At 37.5% G+C, this 18,300-nt stretch overlaps 1 protein-coding gene across 3 annotated transcripts in view; it reads right to left on the reverse strand.

The window, feature by feature from the left end:
* The window catches only part of LOC110095074 (uncharacterized aarF domain-containing protein kinase 1), a 74,818-nt gene that overhangs the window by 18,137 nt on the left and 38,381 nt on the right, over window positions 1–18,300 (reverse strand). For all 3 annotated transcript variants that reach the window (XM_028694545.1, XM_020820450.2, XM_028694551.1), the window contains 5 exons: window positions 17,251–17,336; window positions 17,071–17,121; window positions 6,596–6,643; window positions 6,118–6,238; window positions 5,850–6,030 (listed from right to left, as the gene is read on the reverse strand). In XM_028694545.1, coding sequence (XP_028550378.1) covers window positions 5,850–6,030; window positions 6,118–6,238; window positions 6,596–6,643; window positions 17,071–17,121; window positions 17,251–17,336 — 487 coding nt within the window. The remainder of the gene's footprint in view (window positions 1–5,849; window positions 6,031–6,117; window positions 6,239–6,595; window positions 6,644–17,070; window positions 17,122–17,250; window positions 17,337–18,300) is intronic.

The following is an 18,300-nucleotide window of genomic DNA, read 5'->3' on the forward strand; positions in this document are numbered from 1 at the left end:
GGAAATCCTGAGGGCTCTTTCCACCCTTCTTTTCTCATCCCCTCCGGAAATCCTGCGGGCTCTTTCCACCCTTTCTTCTCGGGCTTCTAACCTCTTCGTCTCTCCGCAAGTGCCACTCCATCTGTATCCTTCTTCTCAACAGTGAAGCAACTTTAGGGTGTCGTGTCTTGGTTGATTTGGAAGCATTTGGGACAGTCTTGCAGTGGTGGACCATCGGTTTGCTAGTCTTATGCACTTCTTTTATTTAATCTACTATTCGATGCATGTGAGGAACCTGCTCTGACGGTTGTCTGAGGATAGCGTTTTTTTTTTTCCTTTATTTCTTCTAATATTTCTTGTTGTGTTTGTCAAGTCTTAGCTGTCTGTTTCTATTTTAATAAAGTTTGTTTTAAGTTCTATCCATTGTGTCTGTTTCTTCTTGTGTGTCTACATCAAAGGTTCTTTATGAAATTCCAACAACTACATCTAAAGGCAACTCAATGTTTAAGAATTTAGCTTCTTTTACTTAAGGTGTTTCACAATCATCCCCACTTAAGTAACTGAAGTCCTCGTCAGTATCCCTATTCCAGAATCATACACAAGGTAGATAGGATTCTATAGGTAACCCCTACAAGTTCAAGTAGTGACTCCCGTCTCGTATCACTTTGTCTCATACAGGGTTCAAGAGGTGACTCCATACGCAACACCTTGTCTTGTATGACACTTAGTTCTCATCTTTCGATTGGTGTATTGCTCTAATACCAACTTGTCACGACCCAGAATCAGACTGCTCTGATGCTAATTTGTCATAGTCCAAACTCTTAACCATCGAGATATTATCTGCTTTGGCCTAAGGGCCTCACGTTTTTTATCACGTTGGTGTAATTTCCCAGGAGTTCACCCATCCCAAAATTTCTCTGGGATGAGCACGCTTAACTGTGGAGTTTCTTAATAAGATTTTAAACATTACACCAAAATGCGCCTTGATGTTTAAGAGTTTAGCTTATTTTACTTAAGGGGTTTCACACTAAGGCTAGAGCTAGTATACACAAGAAGTTTCAGAGTGATGATGGCATAAGAAAGGTAGAGAAGAGCAAAGGGGGATGTTAGAGTTTAGTGGTGGAGCTGTCGAGGATTCACAACAAGGAGGATTTTCTTCCCTTGGAATTTAGCACTAATTTGATTCTGGGAATGAAGTGGCTACAAAACTTAGGGGAAACCAAGGTAAACTGGAAGGCATTAGCTATGGAGATCCAGGTGGAGGGGAGAAAAATGGTAATAAGGGGAAGCCCCAGCTTATCCAAAGCCATAGTTTCTTTGAAAACCCTGGTTTGTGCACTACACAGGGAAGGAGAGGGATTTTTTGTAGAGCTCCAGTGTTTGGAGAGAGGTGAGACAAAGAATGTAGAGGACATTTTAGACATGGTTCAACCACTTCTCCAATAGTACAGGGATGTATTCCAGCTTCCCCAGGGATTTCCACCCCCTCGAGAGCACGAGCACTCTATTGTTCTGAAGGAGTCTCCCCCATTAGTGCTCGACTTTACTGCTACCCTTAGGTCCAGAAGGATGAGATTAAGAGACTAATTCAAGAGATGATTTAAGATGGAATCATCAAGCCTAGTGTGAGCCCATTCTCAAGCCCAAAAGAATGGGAGTTAGAGCTTCTGTGTAGACTATCATGCCCTGAATAAGAAAACTGTACCAGATAAGTTTCTCATACCAGTAATTGATGAGCTGTTAGATGAGTTGCTCGGATCTGTGATATTTTCTAAGATCGATTTGAAATCCAAATACCACCAGATCAGAATGCAGACAGGAGACACCCACAAAATAGCCTTTCAAACATACAAGGGACACTATGAGTTCTTGGTAATGCCTTTTAGCCTCACTAATGCCCCGAGCACTTTCCAGTCTCTATGAACAGGGTGTTCCAGCCTTATAACGAAGGTTTTCGCTGGTGTTTTTTTAACAATAATTTGGTATATAGCAGATCTGAAAGGTCTTGGAGCATTTGGGAGTTGTATTGTCCACCTTAAGAGAGCACACATTGTTTGTCAATTAGAAGAAGTGTTGTTTCGCCCAACCCAGAGTGGAGTATCTAGGGCATGTGGTATCTCAAGAGGGAGTGGCAGCTAACCAAAGTAAGATTGAGGCCATGCTCAGATGGCCCATACCCAAGAACTTAAAGGAACTAAGAGGGTTCTTGGGACTCACATATTCCTGCCAAAAATTTGTGAAATGATAAAGTTCCGTAGCATGGCCGTTACCGGAGCAACTCAAGAAGGACAACTTCAAGTGGGGAGAGGCAGCCATCCAGGCCTTTGAGGAGTTGAAGAAAGCTTTGACCAGTGTGCCCATATTAGTTGTTCTAGATTTCAACTAGCCTTTTATAATGGAGACGGATGCCTCAAGTTTTGGATTAGGAGCGGAACCCATACAGAACCAGAGGCCAGTGGCCTATTTCAGTCAGGTGTTGATGACCTGAGCAAGGCTCAAGTTAGTCTACGAGAGGGAGCTAATGGCGATTGTGCTGACCATTCATAAATGACGGCCATATCTATTAGGAATACATTTCATAGTCATAACTGACCAGAGAAGCTTGAAGTATTTGTTGGATTAGCGGATGGTCACTGAGGAGCATTAAAGGTGGCTTTCCAAGTTATTGGGCTATGACTTCGAGATTCAGTATCGACCCGGAGTGGAAAACAAAGCAACAAATAGATTATCCAGATGCATGGGAGAAGCATAGATGATGACATTATTTGTGCCCTTGGTTGTTCACTAGGAAGAACTGAGAACAGAGAGCGAACATGATGCAAGGTTTAGAAAAATTAGGGAGGAGCTGGAAGGAAACAAAGACAGTCATCCAAGATATTCAGTGGTGGGACATAAGTTGCTTCATCAGTGGAGATTCGTGCTTCCCAAGGCCTCTTCTTACATTCCCTGCTTTCTTCAGGAGTATCATGGAATGGCCATTAGGGGGCATTCAAGGGACAAAAAGACATATCATTGGCTCTTTACAGAGTTGTATTGGAAAAGTATGCAGAAGGATGTCGAGAAGGTGGTGACAAGCCGTGATATTTGCCAGGGCACAAGTATTTAGCCATGTCTCCAGGAGGGCTCCTCCAGCCATCAGCTCTGCCAGAAAAGGTATGGAAGGAGGTGACCATTAACTTCATCGAAAGGTTGCCAAAGTTAGAAGGATACACTACGATACTGGTGGTAGTAGATCGATTGAGTAAGTATGCTTATGTCATTCCCCTTCGCCATCCCTATAAAATAGTAACAATAGACATGATTTTCATGGAGGTAGTGAGACTACATGGGATCCCAGAATAGATTGTATTAGATAAACACAAAATCTTTTTGAGCAAGTTCTGGACGGAATTGTTTAAAATGCAAGGGATTGTTCTGAAAAGAAGTACTGCTTATCATCCTCAGATGGATAGACAGACTGAGGTGGTCAATCATAGTGTGGAGACTTATCTGCGGTGTTTCATATCAGATACACCCAAGTTGTTGGTAAAATGGTTGGCTTGGGCTAAATATAGGTATAGCGCATCCTATCATTCGACAACGCATACTACACCGTTCAAGGTGTTATATAAATAAGATCTACCTCACTTGATTTATTATGGGCAAGGCGGCATACTGGTGGCTTCGATAGAACAATACTTGGAAGACAGAGACGGGATCATAGGGGAACTGAAGGGGCATTTGTTCATAGCTCAAAAAATTATAAAGAAGAAGGCAAATGCACATGAGAGGGACATTCAATTTGAGGTAGGGGATATGGTTTACTTAAAGCTTCGTCCCTACATACTAAAAACCCTGGCACGAAGATGGAATGAGAAGTTATAACCCCGATACTTTGTTCCATACGAGGTAGCGGAATGCATTGGGGTCGTGGCATATCGCCTACAGCTATCACCGTCGTCAGCCATCTACCTGATATTTCATGCGTCCCAATTACGACAGGTGATATGAGAGCATATTTCATCTTCTTCACTTCCCCGATCTAGACGGACGACATAGATGTGTTATTGGAACCATTGGAGGTCAAGGAAGTGCGACAGGGAGTACATGGAACTATGGAAGCAAAGAGTGTTGTTTGGGTGGAAGGACCCACCAAAGCATGAGGCCACATGGGAGTCCTACCAGATTATTCAACGGTAATTCCCTTCATTCCACTTTGAGGATAAGGAGATACTTTTTTTTTTTTTGGAAGGAGGAGGGGGGGGGTTTGGGAGGGAGGGGGGGGGGGGGAAGTATTGATACATTGATAGCCCTTGGGGAGGTTGAACCTGGTCAGATTTTGGCTCTTGTTGTGGGACCCAGTAAAACATTTCATTATGTGAGAAGAGGAATTAGGAATGGATCATTTAGAAAATATTTTCTAATTGAAATTCAAATTGGAAGATGGAAATATATTAGGAAAGGGAGATGATTTGGAGGTAATTAATTAAGAAAATATTTCCTAATCAAAGAGAACAAATTTGGGGGATGATTTGGAGAGGGTTAATTAGGAGATGTTTCTTAATTAAAGAGAATAGATTTGGGGGTTGATTTGAGAACTGTTTTAGTATTTTTGTTTATTGTTTGCTATAAGTAGTAGGTTTATGTTATGTTTTATATGCAAAATTTTATTTGGAGTCTTGTTGTCTACTGCTTTGTGAGAGATTCTAATGATGCTTAGGGTTTGGGAGAGAAGATCCTCCTCTCGAAAGAGGATTGTTGTATCTTGCTTGTTTTTATTTTCTTGTTATCAATAAAAATCTGTTGTTTGCTGAATTTATTAGGGTTCCTTGGCTATTTTTGATACCAAAGTGTATCACAAATTTGCAATTCTTAGGCAATTTGTTGCAACTAGTTATGATCGAAAGTTCTCTCTCATCACTAAGAGAAATAACTAAGCATAGGGAAAATTCTCTGGGTAGTATCTTATCTTCAATAAAATGTCTTTCTAAAATTTAGCCCGAAACTACCAAAACTCGCTCGATAGAGCTAGGGTGCAATTTTTAAGAGGTCACAAAGTTCTCCCCACATGCTGCACCACAACTTAATGTGATTTGCCATTGTATAAGGGCTATATTAGGTTTGGGAGTGCCAATTACAAAGTGAGTTCAGACACAATGAGCATTGTAGCGTGAGGGTAGCAATGATCGCAAGGGATATCACGAGAAGAGAGAAGAGACAACTTGTGAAATCAAGGATCAAGGTTGGATTAAGGATCGCAAGGAAGGTTTATGACCAAATCTAGCTTGTCGTTAGGCTGATGAATTGAAGAGCGGAGGTCGAGCGTTGTAATGCACATAGAGACTGGGGTGGAGGATAAAGTTGAGCGCAACGAAGCAACATAATAGGAAGGTGCCATTGGGATAAGGTCACGAGCAAGGAAAAATGAAAAGGCATGGGGTTGGGTAGATTTTTTTTTTTTTTTTTCCTTTTTTTGTGCGTGGTGGTATGGAAGGGGGTGGTCAGCTAAAAGGGAACCTACTCTAATACCATATTGAGGGAAAAGGATTTCACTGTATCCCTCTATTATAAATAAAGAAATAGATATAATATGCTAGTGTACAACAAAATAAACATATTTAACTAATTATATAGATATTAATTTTCTAAAAATAATATCTTCTATGCTGTCATTTCACCATTCATGTGCAACTAATATGAGAACCAAAGTGAATACAAACATACCATTTAAGCATGCATGGTTAGGTAATTCCATCTCCTTCAACAAAATAAAATAAAATAAATAAAATAATTTTTTTAAAGAACAAGCACAATTTTCATGGAAAGAATAAAATTCAACATATCAAAATAGGATGAACATTTTGTCAAAATAAGAAAAAAGTCATTTTTACCTTTCTAAAGTTCTGCCAGTGAAAATTACAGGGAAGTATTTTGAGTATTTGCCAACACCAAACCTTTTCCCAACATTAATTATATTCTGAGAATCCAGAAGGATTAAAGCTTTCCATAATTTGCAGTAGTCCAACCTGAATTGTTCATCCAGTTCTCTATAGATTCCATGATCTAATAGGACTGTACTTTAAAGGAAATCAAAATGTAATGTCATAATTAATGAAGATTTCTGGAAATTTAACTTTTGGCTTAAAATCAGTGAGTTACCTAGTGAGAAACTCTTATTTCCTTCCACAGAAACTAAAATGTTGCCTGGGTGAGGATCTCCGTGCACAAAGCCGTGAACAAATATCATTTCAGCAAAGGCTTCAATTAATGCTTTGGCAACCTGCAATACGGTTGAGGAAATCCAATCAAACATGGGAAATAGCACATTGCAGTAATCCATAACTGAGACCACTAAAGTCCTGAAAAGAAGAACAGATGCAATTAATAAACATAAAAACATTTCAAATCATCCAGGTCAACAATCTTTGTCATCAGAAGCTGGAGGATTTATTTTCATCAAGATTTTTATTTGCAGAAGATGAGAATAGCCCAATAAATTATAAACCGTCTCCTTCATAGAAGAAATCTAGAATTCAAACATTGAGCTGTGAAATAGCTCACAACCAGCCCTTGCTTATTAATGTTTCAGGTTAATAATGAGAAAAGTGATCACCACTAACTTAGTTCTGAAACAAACCTTCACTGTATTTACACCAGAATCCTTCAAAAATTCTAGGTCATCAACCTGTAATATTTTCAGAATGCATGTTAGAAGAAATAATGCTAATAGAATTCCGCATGCTAGTACAAAAGAAAATTTTCATAGTAACTGATGGAACAAAATATTCGTAAAGCTGATAACCAACAAAGAAAAAAGCGAACATAACATATGCTTGTATGAAAAGAAAATTCAACAGTAAATAATGGAAATAAAATATTCAGAAAGCTGATCCCAGTTGGACACAAGCAAAATGAAGATTATGAGAATCAAAGCATAAGTTAAAAAAAAAAGGAAGATGAATGGAAGGGCCATTTAATTATTGGTAAGAAAATTTGATTAGAAATTCAATGCCTAATTCATCTATCAAAGACTAATTACTTTTACCCAGTGTGGCTGGAGTTAAAACGCCAATAGGTTCCCTAACAAGATTTAACCAGCCTGGACCATCATCTTAGACCCAAATTTCATCTAAAAGCTCCTTGAGATTTTGGAGTATATATATATATGCTTTACACAAGAAAAACAAGAAGTGCTAATACCATTGAGTTCACAACATTAAACACTGGTAAGTATCCCTGAAGAGAGATTACAGCCAAAAGGATGGAACAACAGCTTTGAAAGTAACCATGGGGAATCAGAGCAACAAGCCTATACTTGTGAATTCACCTTTTTGGCCTGCTTGTCTTATAAAATATTCTAGGAATAGAAGGTTTTGTTCACATGAATTTGGCCATGCATTATTTACAAAATTCTCGGACCAACTGTTCTGCACTTATGAATTAACCCTACCAATCTTGCAATGTAAAATTCCAGGAGATGGCTGGGTTGTTCTTGAGAAGTCATCATTTCTGATCGTTTTAACTCCATCACTACAACCATGTGCATTTCTTAACCAAATTCAAGCTCAAAATTGAACCTAAGTGAACTCCTAAATCGAGAGTTATCCTCTATATACAAAAATGGATAAGTAACTATAGGGACATGTATGCAAGCAAGTATCAACCCCATATCTAAACAAACCCTAAATCACATGAAAATTTTGGTTAATCAATCTGCCTCTTAAAATCGCTATAAAACCCCCAAAATTGTCAAGATTAGGCGCTCCATGAACTCACATTATGATAAGGAATAAACATGCGTGTCAAAAGCAAGATGAAACTATTAGAGATTTCTAAAAAAGAACATTATGGAGTGGCCAAAGTGTTGTTCTCAGTAAGAGTAAAATTATATTCAAGATAAGTACTAAGTTCATATATTTTTGTATTAGTTAAAAAAGAATAATTCAAAGTTAGTTGCATTGGTGCATGCTTTTCACAAAAGGCATAATTTTAATCAATGATTTATCTGCTGAAATAAGTGAATAGTTAGCATAATGGTAAATAAATATTTAGAATATAGATAAACTAGAATTAGTAAAACAAAGATTAAGTATATAATTTATAATTTTGGAGGTGAGATATTAATAATTATTCATCAATATGATTCTAATATAAAGTAAAATTCACAGCCTAGCTCAGCTGAAAGAGTTTGGGTGTTTAGTATAACATTTTTAAAAGACGAATTGGATTATAGATAAGACACTATTGATCAAAGAATTTTTCCTCCAAATCTGATTTTAATTGCCCGATTTCACCTTCCAACACTTCGACTTTCTTTCCGGCCATTTTTCTTCCCAAGAATCTCAAGAGAGCTTCCGGATGCGAAAAAATCGCTGAAATTTCAGACTTTCAGCCGTCGTTGGTCCCAAGATGACGCTCTGATACCAATTTGATAGAAATACTTGAGTTCGCAAGCAAACCTATCACTAATTGGTGAAAACGGCGAGAATAATGCAAAATCTAGGTGGAAAAATAGCCCCAAACGATGGATTGCAATAAGAGAATCAAAGCCAAACAAAGGCGAAGCAAGATACAAGTGATCCTCAATTCGAGAGGAGGATCGTTCTCTCCCAAATCTCTAGACAAAGCAATCTAGAGCCAAAAATACTAATTCAAACCTCTCTCATTCAAATTTTCCCTCTAAAACTAGCCTCTCAAAACCCCCTCTCCCCATTGCTCCAAATAGGCGGCAACAATAAAGGAGGCGAACCCCCCCTTTTTCTGCCTCCTATAAACATGAGCCGACTGCTGGGCCGGCTCCTGGGCCAATTCAGGGTGAATCGACCTATCAACTACCTAAAGATTTAACTCTCATTTTTCAGAACCTTAAAACTTACTTCCAGGTTTCACATAGGCACAAGCCCCTACAATTGATTATCATTCCAAATGAAGAGAGAACTTTTGATTAAGACCATTCATTAGATAAATGCTAAACACTTAGTGTACAGTAATTACAGATTGGTCTTAAGGTTGAAGGTAATTTATCATCACCATCCTAAAGCGGATGATGGAAAAATGATTGCAAACCTTATCAAGATCCCAAGGATCCATCTTCCTAGGTTGTCATTATCCGTGGTTTATTTAGTCAGCAGAGCTGCAGATGTATTAAACCCAACTTCATTAAAAGATCCATGCCGAAAGCTAGGGGTTGTGTTGTCGAAGGGGATCTCGTAGAATTGGGGTAGAATTTTTTTAAGGTAGCAACGTTAAGTCAAATTGAGCTGATAGAAAGCCCTATACCCTATCAAGTGTATGACATGATTCATCACTTAGTGGACTTGGAGTCATTGTAGAACATTCTGGTTTTGACCATGACCACAATTTAATGATGTCATTTTCAACAAAATCACCCAGTAAGGGAGTGGTGATCTCAACCAATATTTAGTGGTGTCATTTAATAGCAAAACCACCTAGTTAGAATACACCATGCCACGTCTTTACTATAGTGAGATCTTTTGAGAGTGATCATAATGATACACTTAACAATGACATTAACACTTTGTGAGAATATGTTAATCTTAAATTTAACACCCTTGTCAAATTGTTATGGATAGTGGATAGATTTTACTTTAAGTTCTATGACGTGAATTTCATCACAAATATTTTGGATTTTGTAAATATCATATGTTTTAAAAATTTTATCAGGATTTAATCCCCAAATGATTAACTTTGAAATATAGAGGAATTTTAAGAAATATAGTCCCATCTGATTGTATTATTTTCAATATTGCCATCATCAGGATACTTGAATCTTGTCAAATCTGCATGCTTGTTCATAGATGATCATGTTCAAGGATTAACTTCATGAGGTACCATATAAGTGGAGATCCAGAGAGTTTGCATTTTGTAATGAATACTCTTCGTAAAAAAATATTGTAGGCCTAATATGAACATAAAATAAATATCTTCATAGATTTTATATTTGATCTATAAACATCTGTCATGAGGTTCAAATCTTATCGACTCTCGTCCATGCAAAGAGGAAGATCAAACTTTAAATGTGGGCCTTATGATCCTACCCTATAAATAGTGTGGCCTGTTTGAGAGCATGCTACTGCTGAACTTCACTTTGAAAGAAAGCGTTGGTGAGTTTAAGAAATTATTGAATGCTTTTCAAGATGATTGCACACTTCTAAGGCAACAAATTTCATATTCATATTATTTTTAATTTACGCAATATTCTCAAATATTAAATCCAAGCATTAAGCATATTCGTTGGAGCACATGACGACAAGTTTAATTTAAAAAAGTATTAGTGAATTTGAAATGATTACAATGCTTTAAGTGCAATCAAGAAGTTTGTCGGAGCATTCGTTATAGTGTAGGCAAGAAATTCTATGCTCAAAAGCAAGCTTTCAAGTTTGTCATTATTCATGTTCAATTATTATCACCTATTTCTCACTTCATTTTTTATAATTTTCATTTTATTCTTATTTTGCAATTTGTAATTGTCCATTTTATCATTTATGTTGCATGCATATTCTAGAAAATCATTTTGATTGTTCTGTTTGAGTTTCTTTGCAAGCATGATTTATTGTAAATTAGGCAGCCTCCCACGATCAACCCTGCATATGGAGGTATTCTGTGTCTACCAAGCACACAAAGAAAGAACATGTTTTGTAAATACTAAGAAATGGTGCTATAAAAGAAGTTTGTCGTAGGAATATAAATTATAATTTATTTTTCATTTTTGAGTCTTCATATAATTTTATCAATGTATGTGATGTAGAATGAAAATGCAAGGATGACAAGGTAAGACAAGTACGGAGCTCCGACGTGGTCGTTTGGGTGCTTTGAAAATGAATGGACAGCAGTACAATCCTCCTAGCTGGCTGGGGACAGCATTTTGGCAAACTGCAGGCCTTGGACAGCAGCCGGGGACATTTCCAATTGGCGGGGCAGCAAAGAAAAGGTGCAGAATCCTTTGGGAAGCAACTCTGAGAGCATGGACAGCAGTTTGGAGGTCTTCTTGGACAGCAATTACGCGCTCCGGATCTTCTAAACATCATGTTTCAGGTGCTTGGTACACAAAACAGCAGCCAAAGGAGTCTGAACAGCACTTGATCGAATTATGGGGCTGACCAGCTGGTATGGGGGTGCAGAAATCTGTTGGACAGCAGTTCTCCAACTCTTAGGATTTCTGGGCAGCAATCCCGCTTAGAAAAATATCAAGCTTATGTGATCAATTGGAGGAAAGGAAGTGGTGTAAGGGATTGAGAGTTCCCTTGCGGTTTTCTCCTTCTCTAGAATTAATTTTGAGGGAGGTGGGCGGTTAGAGAGAGGGGAGGTAGGAGCAGGCCGATGCATGAGGGAAGGAGGGAACAACGGAATGATTTGATTGCTTGCCGCCTCAATAATTTTCAAATAGGAATAGTTTAAATCAATCCTAATTTGAATTTTCAATTAAGCATGATTTAGGGACTTGAATGCTGATTGATTGAGGAAAAAATTAAGGGGAATTAATGAGGAGTGGGCCGGCCATGAGAGAGAGGGGGGGAATTGTGTCCACATTCAATGAAGGTGGACCACACAATGAATTGTAATTAATGACTAAATCTGAGAATTAATCTCAGATTTAGGGTGATGGAGGGATATTTCCTTCAAGGCTTAGGCATAAATAGAAAGCATTTAAAATTCCAATTATTTTGAATTTGAATTCAAATTTTTTCCTAAAATACAAGGAGCCAAATAAGGAAAGAAATAATGGGGGTAATTAAAGCTTCTAAAAATGGGTCTTGAAATTAGGAAAGAGTTATTTTAAAGTCCACTTGAATTTAAAATTCAAAATAGACCTAAAATAAAAGAATTAATTTAGGAAAGATTTCGAAATCAAATTCAGATTTTTGAATTTCAAAACTAACCAAATTAATCTATTACCCAATTAGGAAATGCAAGGGAGAAGAGAAGTGGGGAGGGGGTGGCTTGGCCGGCGGCTAGGAAATTGGGGCCGGCAGCATTGGGGTGGGATGGGCTTCAAAACCGGCGGCTACTTGAGGCTTGGCCGTAAGTGGTGGTGGAGCTAGGGCCGGTTTGGTGGAAGTAGAGAGAGGATGAAGATGACTACTAGGAACAACAAGAATGAACAAAAACAAAAACAAAAGATAAAAGATAAAACCGCGAGCCTTGGACTCTTCCGAAGACTATTGGGTGATACGTTGCCATTCACTAAGGGACTTCAGGCCACGAACCCAGACACATCCTGCGGCTGGTGGAAGCTATGAATTCCTCCCATAGGAATCTCACCCAAGGTTCTTCCCAAAGAACACAAGTGCAAATAAAATTTTATTAATAATCCATCATTCCTAATACAAGAGAAGGGGCCTCTATATATAGACCTCAAAAGAAATTAAAAGACACTTTTTCCCCTTGGGCTTACATAAGACAAGAGGGTAAAAAGGGAAATTGCAAAATTAAATCAAAATACACTTAATCTATGATGCACAGACACGGACAAGGCGACACGGATACGACACGACACGGACACGGGACACGTCAGTTATTGAAAATATAGGACACGAACACGGATTGGACACGTTATTATAGTTTTTATATTTAAGAAATAGTGTATAAAAATTAAATAAGTATAATTTTAAAAATAATAAGTCATTTAACTAGAATTTGTGCTTAAAATGATTAGTATTAGGATGTCGAGAGTCAGGCATCGATGCCGTTTATTAGTCACCGAGAGAGGAGATGAAAATACCTTCACTGCCAAAAAGAAATGAAAATGAGAATATTCGATGATTGGGTATTAAGTGCGGACGTTGATTTGGTGTTGTGGATAGGAAATAAGAAATTTATTTTAAATCCCGTCAAATAAAAGAAAGTATATTTAAAAAAATTCATAAAATATTTAAGATACGTGTGTCGGACACGCGTGTCCAATTTATAATTAATATTTATTAATCGGACACGTTTTCGGTGTGCCCGACACGTGTCGGGAGAGTTGTGTCGAACACGGTGTCGGACACTGCACACCTCTTTGAGGAGAAGTGTCGGTGCATCATAGCACTTAATAAATTAAAATAAAACAAAGTGATCTCGGTCATCGATCTTCGACTCTTCCTTTGAATATTGTCCATCGTCAGATGTCCGCATCAGTATGATTTGCTAAAAAACAAAGCAAACACATGAGAGTAAAATAGGTTAAAAAATTAGAAAATTTCATATTATATATTTTACATTGTACTGTACAATTATCAATGATATTCACTTACTCAATACCCAAGAATCCCAAACAGTAATTAACAATTAGGTCAACAAAATTTTGTATTACAGGATCTAGATCGCATAGGCTGAACAAACAAAGAGCATGTTGGTTCGATCTTTAATCACATAGACTAATTCAATAGAAAATGAACAAATCGTGTTGCATATATAAATCGTATAGTTTGATGAAATAAAGAATAATTTTTAAGGTTTCAGGCTGGTTTAACTAATCGGACAGTATGATCCCCTTATCAAACTATATGTTCAGACCAACATATCTAATAATCAGCCTTCTTAGGATTTCTTTTGAAGTCACGCTACAAATACTTAATGTCTAAGTAATCCAAAAGAGTTCTTAAGAGTTTTCAAAGATGTTGAAAGTTTCTAAGAGCTTTGAGAGTGATCTTTCAAAGATTTATAAAAGGCTTAGGAGAGGAGTGAGAGATGAGAGATTTGAGAAGCGTGAGAAATTCACTTGAGACAATTCTTGAATTTGAGTGAGATATTCACTTGGTTCTTATAGCCAATGCTCTTGGAGGAGAGCTTTAAAGGGTCTTATTGTAAAGGCTATGAAGATCTCAAGGAGGTCTAATGTACCTCGTGGATCTAGCCGAGAAGGCTATGGTTTAAAGCAACATTTTAAAAGGCAAAATCGGGAATCGAGGCGTTTTGGCTAAGCGAGGCGTAAGCCTAAAAAATTATAAAAATAAAGCAATTTAAAATTATGAAAAATGTCAAAAAATAACAAAATATTATGTCAATTGTGAATTTGATGATTTGTTCTAAGATAACATTAGTATATTACTGGAAAAGAAGATTTAAAATAAACTCACTTAAAAATAAAACATCCTTTTAGGATCAAGACCCAATGCAGGCTCATCATCACTTTGCATTGTACCAGTCTGCCGGGGGTCCAAGGGGGCGCTGCCCCCTGGCAGGTTCGAAATTTTATTATAAGAATAATTTTGAAATTCTGCTTGTTGTATATGCTCAGTACCGAGCAGTATATGCTCGGTACCGAGCATGTACCGCTCAGTGCCGAGCATGTACCGCTCAGTACCGAGCATATACTACTCCGTACCGAGCATGTACCGCTCCGTACCGAGCATGTACCGCTCAATACCGAGCATATACTTGCTCGGCACCGAGCGGTGCTGGCTCAGTACCGAGTATGTACCTAGCAATACCGAGCATGTACTGAGTAGTCATGCTAGTACTGAGCGGAACTGACCTTGTACTGCTCGGTACCGAGCATGTACTGAGCAGACGAATGAAAGAAAGCCGAATCAGGAGTTATTCAAGCTTTCATTACTGCACCTCAAAGTCAAGGCCACAACACCGCTCACTTGCTCTTCTGACCTAACCGAGGCCTGAACGTTTCCTGCACTCACAACTTCGACTTCGTTTCCTGCTTTCGAAACCATTATTGCTTTTGGATTCGTTTCCCGCGTCGCCTCCTTCTGACTTCATCTCTTGCACTCACGGCTTCGTCTCTTTCCCTCACGGTTTCGCCTCTAGTTCGAATTTCAATTCTCAGAGGAAGCCCTAATCCTATACTCGAATACACAAACACGAATCGGTTGCGTCGTATTTACATATATACCGAAGAAAAAATTTCGAGGCGGTGCCTCATACTGCCTCGAGGCGTTATGCTCTAATGCGTACGACTTGTGCGAAAAAATCGTAGGCTTCGCTGGATGGTTCGAGGCGTAAGCCCTGATATTCATGACTTCCGCCTCGACTTGAGGCGCGACTCAATGCGGACGCCTCGTCCACTTTTTTAATGGTTGGTTTAAAGGCTTTTTGAGAGGAAAAGCAATGTAAGGATTTTTCCGTTATTTAGTGAAGGAGAGTGACTTCTCAACCTTGATTGGGGAGAGAGCATTGGTGGAAATCCCAAGGAGAGAACTTGGGGAGTGGGCATATGCTAAATTGGCCAAACCATTAAAAATTGATTTGCCTATTCTTACTTTTATTTTTGTTTCTTTGATATTATTATTATAGGCTGAGAAGTGATATCAATGTTAAAATCCATATTAAAAATAAAAAAAACTTGAGATAGTTTGTTTTCCTTTCATTTTCTTAAAAAATTTATTATTATTATCTTTGCTCTATCATTTTGGTGCTTCTTTTTTAAAGATTCTTTTTATATATAATTATTCCTAAGAAAAATAATCTTATTTTCAATATTTTGTATAAGAGGAGAAACTAGTGTTTTTCTTTAAAAGTGACACACCAAATCCCCCCACCCGCACCCCCCTCTTCTTGGATATATCATTTACTTTCATATAGGCCATCAACATGGGAAGTACCCATGAAGTACATGATTTCCCGCTGTGTCAAAAAAGATGTATAAGAGTACTTATACATAACTGTAAGGTTGCTTTGCTTTCTACATTGTGTGTGAAATGATGTCGATGTGATAATAGCGAGTGCGAGATGAAATGAGAGGCAAATAAACAAATTTTTTCTCATATTTCTTCCTGTTGCACTTTTCCTCTTTTTTTTTCTCTTTTTTGAGAGAGAAAGGTGACAAAGATAAAGAGAGTAAGTGATTGAGGAGAGAGAAAGAGAAAAGAGAGAGAAGAGAGAAGAGAGAAGAGAGAAGAGAGAGGAGAGAGGAGAGAGGAGAGAGGAGAGAGATGGAAAGTGAGAAATGGAGAGAAAGGAGAGAGGGAGTGAAGATGAGCTCTGATGAAGTTAGCAAAGATAACTCGCGACGAGGTTGAGAGGGCTAAATCCACTCTTTCACAAGCTTCTTTTCTCCTCACTATGATATTGGTCTCGTCAATGCCTCTACTGAAAGCTCATTTTCTCCCCCACCACAACTTCCTTGCTTCTTTGACACTGGGGGTTTTTGGGAATTTGGGTTGGCACCAATGGGAGCGATGGGGTGAGAGAATGAGAAGGAACATGGGAGATAGCGGGATCATGTAAGAATTTGAGAGGAGACGAGGTATGGAGAGAGAAAACGAGGGAGATAGTGGAATTATGCAAGAATTTAAGAGGAGATGAGGCATGGGTGCAGGCGGTGTGCCAAGAATTGGAGAGTTGGCGAGGCATAGCTATTGGTATGGGAGAGGGCAAAGGAGATTTTTTTAGGATTAATAATACTACTAATAATAAGAATTAAATTAATATGTATCAACTCCTGGTCTGATTCCTCATCGCTCGCATACATCAATATTATGTTATCACCTCGCATGTAGGCAATTTTTTTTTCATGTAACAAGCCAAGCAATATGGATGTTTCTCTTAGTTGCTTCTGATGTCCCAAATGCACCGGCGTAATGATATTCATGAACAGGTGTGGTTGGGATGACTTCAAATTTTGGTTGATGCATTTCAAGAAGTGTTCGCATGACGTTCTGTTCGTCATTAATCAATTACACCTTATACGTTTGGGTTGAATCCAGATAAGTTCTTGAGGTCAACAAGAAAGAACAAAATTAAAGTATAAGAATAATGTCATAAACCTAGCCCCAAATAATTAGGATAAAGTTAATGTAGATGAAGATGATGATGATGTGTGCAGAAGTTGAATACCACAATTTGAAACCATAAGATCATTATCATGGAGGACTTAAAAAAAAAGCTCTAGTTGATTCTCAATTAGTCTATGAATACTTGTCAACCATTTATATTATATTAAAAAAACATAAAAATCCAGTCTACATATTACCACATCAATCATTTGATTCATTTCGATCTGCATTCATTGTAAATTATTTGTACCACATCACTTCAGATGAAGGTTCCCTTCAAAACCCAAGTTTATTGGGAAAAGATAACAGGACATTTTATGAAAATTGCAGAAGGGAAAGGAATGTGAGCACGACACTAGCCATGTGAAAATAGCATTACCTTGGAACCTCTGCAAAATTCCATCGTCAAAACCTGACTTGTAGTTAGATCCTGGAAGGAATCTTATTAGCCTAAATAAATGCAATCTATAACCAACCGTAAGCTGATGCTGTCCAATATCTCCTAGTAGACACAAAAAAGGATCAAATATTAACATTATATCCCCTGTAGTCTCCATACCCAATAGACACGTGGGATTCTAATAGACTTATTCTTTTTGAAATTTCTGGCAGCCCTCTCAGAATTCGTTCCCTCCTGAATGAAATCTACATAAAAAATAAATAGAGAGTCTAACTAAAGTGTGTCCAGCAAAATACAATATTGTAAGAGAAAAAAAAATTAAACAAGACAGTTTAAAATGATGTCCATGTTGATAATCATAGTAAATGAAATAAGTTATGGAGATAGTTTTTAAAAGAAATCTCAAAATGCCATAAAAATTTAGTGTGAACCCATCATCCTGGTCCCAATTGTGGTATTGGGCTAAAGCATCTCAACTGATTAAGATTTATCATGTTTTATGTTTGTTTAGGACCGTCGCCAAAATTGTAGACTCAAAGCTAAAATACTCCTGAAAGAACCGGTACCCTTTCTGCATCCATTCTATTTAAACTGGAGTTGTGTGCATGAACCTTAAATATGCCACATGACAAGATTTTTGCAATGTGGTAACATAGATAATTTAATGCAATAACACCTATTTGAGTTTCATTAATCATAATCTTAATTATAATAATAAAGGTACTTTTAAATCACTGTAGCTTGTGCTAACCAAGATAATTTAATACAGATGAGTTTAAATTAAACTCTCCTCAATGATGGACTTCATAAACAAAATAAAGGCACCTTAAAATCACATTTAACTAATTCAGTGACTTCCTGATTGTTTGGCTAATCTTATAAATGCAGGCCCTAATAAGTCAGCTAATAGAGCCATTAGGGGGACATACTGAAATTTATGACAAGATAAAGTAATACTTTAGCAGTATACACTAATTATTTCATGAGAAAGTATTACTTTAACATTAAATACTGGTTAACTTATATCCATTTAAGTCACTAAAATAAAGAGGGTAGGAGACTATTAGTTTAAGAATAACTTAGTATATCCATACTTGTTCAGAAAAGAAAAACAATCCCAATGGCCATTATTTTAGAATTTAGTATAGAGGAAAAATAATTATGAAAAGTACATCTAAAAAAGTCTTAATTTTTAGCTTAATAAAAGAA

This window comes from Dendrobium catenatum, unplaced genomic scaffold (genome assembly GCF_001605985.2).
Source record: "Dendrobium catenatum unplaced genomic scaffold, ASM160598v2 fragScaff_scaffold_54, whole genome shotgun sequence".
In the NCBI taxonomy this organism is placed as follows: Eukaryota; Viridiplantae; Streptophyta; class Magnoliopsida; order Asparagales; family Orchidaceae; genus Dendrobium; species Dendrobium catenatum.